Source organism: Cornus florida, unplaced genomic scaffold (genome assembly GCF_030987335.1).
Source record: "Cornus florida cultivar Cherokee Brave unplaced genomic scaffold, ASM3098733v1 CherokeeBrave_3.0.0_Hap2_Chr09, whole genome shotgun sequence".
Lineage (NCBI taxonomy): Eukaryota > Viridiplantae > Streptophyta > Magnoliopsida > Cornales > Cornaceae > Cornus > Cornus florida.
The window spans coordinates 74424851-74430445 of NW_026775579.1; the positions used below are offsets into that span (position 1 = coordinate 74424851).

Below are 5595 nucleotides of genomic sequence, written 5' to 3' on the forward strand. Positions count from 1 at the left end.
ATCTAGTTATGCAGATTTTTAATTTTCATTCAAAAATTATATTTGGGTTGAGAATCTGGATACCTGATCATTAAATCTAATATTTTTTTTATATGCTGTGGACAAGTCAATTAATTGGTGTAAACGGAATCTCAGTTTTTTTGACCTTGTGGGGGAAAAATATTATACACACGCGCACATGTACATTTTATAGGGTGAATTGCGTAAAACTTTCCTTAATACTGTTCTGCATTAAATTATCCTTCTTTTCTTTCTTTTATTAAAAAAAAAAACACCTTTTCATCTGACGGGGGTGTTACTTTTACTAAAACACACTCCCACCAAGTCAAGGAGATCTTACGCAATTCCCTCAGTATGATTTTTATTTATGCATTTCTTAAATTAAAATTATGGTATAGCTTGTACAAAAAAAAAAAAAAAGTCTAAATATTAATATTAAAAAAAAAATCTTGTACCTCAATTCACACAATTGAGCAAATTTACATAAAACCTCATTGACATGTTAGGGGTATTTTTGGTAATAAGTCAAAAAGTAACTTCCTCAATTAGTTAAGGATTTTTTTGAAAAAAAAAATATATATATAAATAAAACACGATTTAGTAAAAAACCTACAAATCAAGGGAGTCTTATGCATAAATGAAGAGAAAATTACAAGATTACAAATGGGCCAATGGCCCAAAAACAGAGAGTAGGCCACAGCAAAGCCCAGCCCAACAACAAGGTAATACAAGTAAACTAAAGACACTGTTAGTCTATTAAGCCTTTGACAAATGTTGAGGCGGCAAGTACCCAAGTCAAATACAGTACACACATTTCTCCTTTGAAGGTTGATATACAATGTTGGTTCAATTCTCTAGTAATTTAAAATTTTGAAATAACTGATAGTGTATCATGGTATTAGAGCATGCACTGGACCAAAGGGTGTCAATTCTCTACCTATATGGACTATATATAATCATAATATTAGAGTCTACTAGTTGCCCCCACTAGCCACACATTGGGTCTGTGCTTGATCCTAAGAATTGCCATAATTTTTCGCCCATGAAACATGGAATATAACACCAGGGGTCGGCCTTGCGCCTAGGCGGCACATGCGGTCGCCTAGGGCCTCCGATTTGGACATGGGCGAAGGAAAAAAAAAAAAAAAGAACAAAAACAAACAAACAAGTTAAAGGGCCCAAACATCTTATATATAAAAGGTCTCGTATTTGAAAGTTTGGGCTCTCAATTTTGGGAATCTAAGGTGGCCCTGTGTATATTAGATCATTCTTGTACATGTGGAGTAACCATGTCAATTAGGATTTTGGAGTAACGTTCTACACTATCGATGATTTAGTGTGATTAATTGAGGACAGTAACATAGAGTCTAACCTTCCTGTCCTTGATTTGAGTTCTCTCCAATAATTTATTTCTAAAAACTGTTTCTTGAATTGCGAATATAAAAGGCATAATGAGAGGGAGATAAAGTAAAGCCCCATGAAATTATAGTCCTCTAATTTGGTAACCAGTGCAGGCCATTTTTATTCCATAAGCTTCCAAACATGATATACATTACCGTAAATCTTGTGTCACTAAAGACAAATCTTGATTTTCTAAGTGATCTTGTTCTTATGATACAATCCCAAAATAGGAAAAATTATGAATAAAAAAGTTAAGTAAGTCCTAGAAATTGTTAAGCTTCCATAGAGATAATTAAAATTAAAATGGCAAGGACAGTAAGATTTTCTAGGGAAGGACCAGCTCATCTAGGTGCTTCAAAGCTCAAACCAGCTCTTGATCATGCTTCTGTGGGATCATTTTGTTTTGTCCTTGAATCATGCTCGTTCTAGGTCGCTGATTGTGCCTGAAGTGTCCAAGAAGATCTCACCGCAACATTTCTCACCACCTTCACACACAGAAATAACAGAATAAAGATGATCAAAACAAGTTTAGTTGTAAAATGATGCATAATTACACCTTTAGGTAATGCAGAATCATAAGTACATTGTATACAATATACCTGTCAAACAATTGATCATCGCCCACGACTGTCCATCTGAAATTTTGCTTGGTTCTTGGTGTCGTCAAACACAGTTGATGCAGACTTGCCATAGAAATCCAATGGTTTGTAGAGCAAGGGATCCCTCTCTTCTATGTCTGATCCGATTTGATCAGGACGCGAGTGCTTCTCAAACTTTCTCAAGGCCTCAAGCTCCTCTTTTACTTCCTCCATAGTTGGCCTTCGATCTCCCTTCAATTCTAAGCATCTTTTTGCAACCTCAGCAACTCCTTTTAGCTGTTCAACATCTCCCTCTCTTTTTACTCGATCCTCGAGAATTTGAAATAAACAATTCTCCTCCATTGAAGAAACGAAATATGCAGCTAGACTCCTATCCTTTTCGGGTCTTTCAAAAGAAACTACCATCTCGCCTGATAGTAGCTCTACAAGGACAACTCCAAAGCTATAAACATCGCTCTTTTCTGTTAAGTTACCTGAATGGAAGTACTCAGGGTCTATGTACCCAAAGGTCCCTTGCACCAGTGTGGTTAAATGTGTTTTACCTGAAGGCACAAACTTTGAAATTCCAAAGTCAGATACTTTTGCTGTGTATTCATCATTCAAGAGAATGTTGGCAGACTTGATATCTCTGTGAATAATTTGTGTGGTAGAGTGCATATGTGCAAGAGCTACTGCAGTTTCCGCGGCAATCCTCAGACGACTTTCCCATGGGATTGAGGACACACGAGCTTCGTCATGTAGGTGGTGGAAGAGTGCATTGTTGGTGATGAATTCGTAAACTAGTAAAGGAACTGGTGTCTCTAAGCAGCAACCCAAGAGCTTTACCACATTTGGATGGTCAATTTGGGAAAGAATTTTCACCTCAGTGACAAATTGATTAATTTGGTCTAGGTCTACTAATTTGGACTTCTTGATGGCAACCACTCTGTTATCTGCCAATGTTCCTTTGTACACAGTACCAAAACCACCTTGGCCAATAACACAACTCTCATTGAAGTTTTTTGTTGCCTTCCTGAGCTCTTCTTCGGTAAATAGTTTGGCTACTTGATCAGAATTTTCCCCTTTGGAAAGTTGTTCTTGTAACATTACACCACCATTTTGCTTAAAGCAATCTTCTCTGGCTTTGGTGTTTTTCCTTTTCTGCTTTGCCCAGTACACAAAAACAGCGATTACACAGAAAAATAAAAGGCTAGTACTGATACCTGCAAATCAATAAGTCACAAATTCAATTATCTCCCAGATCAGTATCTAAACTCTGCCAATTTAAGTAGTAGAAATATCCTAATAAAGACATAAATAAGACTATGATTACAACTTGGGGTGCGCGTGAATGAGTATTAATGGCTATTTCATAGGGGTTTGAACTTAGAACTAGTCATGTTCTTTCGGAAGTTCTTGTTGAAGAATATAGTGGAAACAAAAATATGAAGTACGTTGAATAGAAAATCTAAGGAACTTCAAGGAAGACCTGATCAGTAACCGAGTCTGCCAACTAAGATGATCATTGATCAAGAAACCCCTACATAATATGCAATAATTCAATAGAAAATCCCAAGGAAATGAAAATCGATATGAGACTCTGCTTTACTAATGGAAAAATCAATATGTCTTCCAGCCTTTCATAGTTCAGAAAGAAAGGGTTATTTGTCTTGTATATCTTTCTGATAAATTTTCTAGTAGATGGAAAAGGTTTTCAAGAAAAAACTTTCCATTTAGTTTTACTCACCCACAACAATCTTAATCCATATTTGGTCAGAAATGCAACCAAGTCCATCTTTTCTGCCATCCCCATGATACCACTTTGGGCAAGAACAAGTGAAGTTCCCAATCGTGTTGTGACAGATATTTGTGCACGGATTGAGTCCAGGAGCCGAGCACTCATCAATATCTGCATACAATTAATTTTAACAAGAACAAGGCTTACTCGAGCTGACAAAATATACCAACTAAACAATGCCAATGAAAAGTGACCAATAGACATATTCATCTGAGTTTCGCATCGTGTCTTCTCATCATTACATATTAGCCATTTCACTATTTATATGAAAGTATTATACGATATGTACCTTGGCAACCATCTGGAAGATATCCCCTGATAACCTTGAGAACAATTGCAGCGATACCCTGGAGCATTATCAGAGTCATAGCATGTAGTATTGTTCCCACAAGAGTAGCTGCTCATATTCTTTCTGGCTTCTTCACATGTCTTACTGTCCACGGCCCAATCAAGCACAACAGGCAACATCTTGTAGGTGCTTAAATTGTAGAGATCAACTGAGGCGAATGTATAAATTCCATCCTCAACAATAAAAGCATAGCTGCAAGGATTGAAGTTCCAAACCCCTGAATGATTGTAATAGCTTTTCACAGTCAAATTAAAGTCTATTACTCCTCTTGGAATTGACGTTTGGCAACAACCTATGCCGGAGCAGGTACCATTCACCACATCAGTAATGCTGTCACAGAGACATGCAGCCGGTTGCATATTTGCGTCCCAGGGAACCTACTACATATGCGTAAGTGTCGCAACCTACGGCTGTAAACTTGTTTCTGGTGTATGAGATAGGAAATTTGGGAACTCTAAACCAGTGATCGTAGTGGCTGTCAAGTCCACCCGATTCTGTGTAACAATCAAATGCTATCCAGGTCGAGACTATCAACTCACCATCCAGTGATATGTTAAGGACATCTATGTTGCCGTTTCCTAACTGTGCTTTGGACTCATTACATGTTATGAGGAAAGTCTCATCTAGGTAACAGCTTTCACTTGTGCCGAATGGGTATGGAATGGTCAGGTTGCCACAGGTTTCTGGGCAGCCGGGCTTCGCTTGAGATTCTGCTGGTGTTGCTGCAATTAGTGCTACAATCACCACCACAAGCAACTGTTGTATCAGCCTTTTGTGAAAGCTCATTGCTTCTCTCTTCAGATGAAGCTATTCTTTGGAGAACATTTCATCTAGCATAATGTTAAACCTTAACTAGAGTTTAACATGTCATTGCTATGCAATTTCTTGGTGCCGGCATTATTCGCATTATTGACATAAAGGACAACAAAAACAAGCAGAATGGTAATAAACTAATAAATTAAACTAATAAAAATGACCATTGTTTATAGATGTACTTTGGATGCATCGAGTGACAACTAAGATGATTAAGGAACCAATAAACAATACATATATATAGGCTATATATATATATATCTATATCTATATCTATATCTATATCTATACTATTATTAAATGTGCAAAGTGTTTCAGTATTTCAGTATTTCAGTAATTATTTATTAATATAAAAAAATCTTTTTTAATTGATATAAAACTCTAAAAATTACTTAATAAAATTTCAATTACTTAATAAAATTCAAATTACAAATTACCTAATAAATCTATACTATTATTAAAAGAGTTTTTATAAAATAAAATAAAATCTAATTAGACAAGAATAAGTCTATCACAAATTACTTATTTTATTTTCAATAAAACTCTATCACATTAGACAAAGATACACTTAAAGAGTTTCTATAAAACTCTAACACAAATTACCTATTTATCTATTTATTATGAGTTTTTAATAAAAGGAAATCTAATTATACGAG

At 35.8% G+C, this 5595-nt stretch overlaps 1 protein-coding gene across 1 annotated transcript; it reads right to left on the reverse strand.

Annotated features, from left to right (window-relative positions):
* Positions 1 to 2015: 2015 nt before the first annotated feature.
* Positions 2016 to 4912, reverse strand: LOC132272875 (putative wall-associated receptor kinase-like 16). The gene is made up of 4 exons (XM_059773953.1): positions 4587 to 4912; positions 4067 to 4456; positions 3798 to 3946; positions 2016 to 3202 (listed from the first exon to the last, which is right to left on the reverse strand). Exons 1-4 carry the CDS (start codon positions 4910 to 4912, stop codon positions 2016 to 2018), a joined length of 2052 nt encoding a protein of 683 aa, XP_059629936.1.
* Between the last annotated feature and the right edge of the window lie 683 nt (positions 4913 to 5595).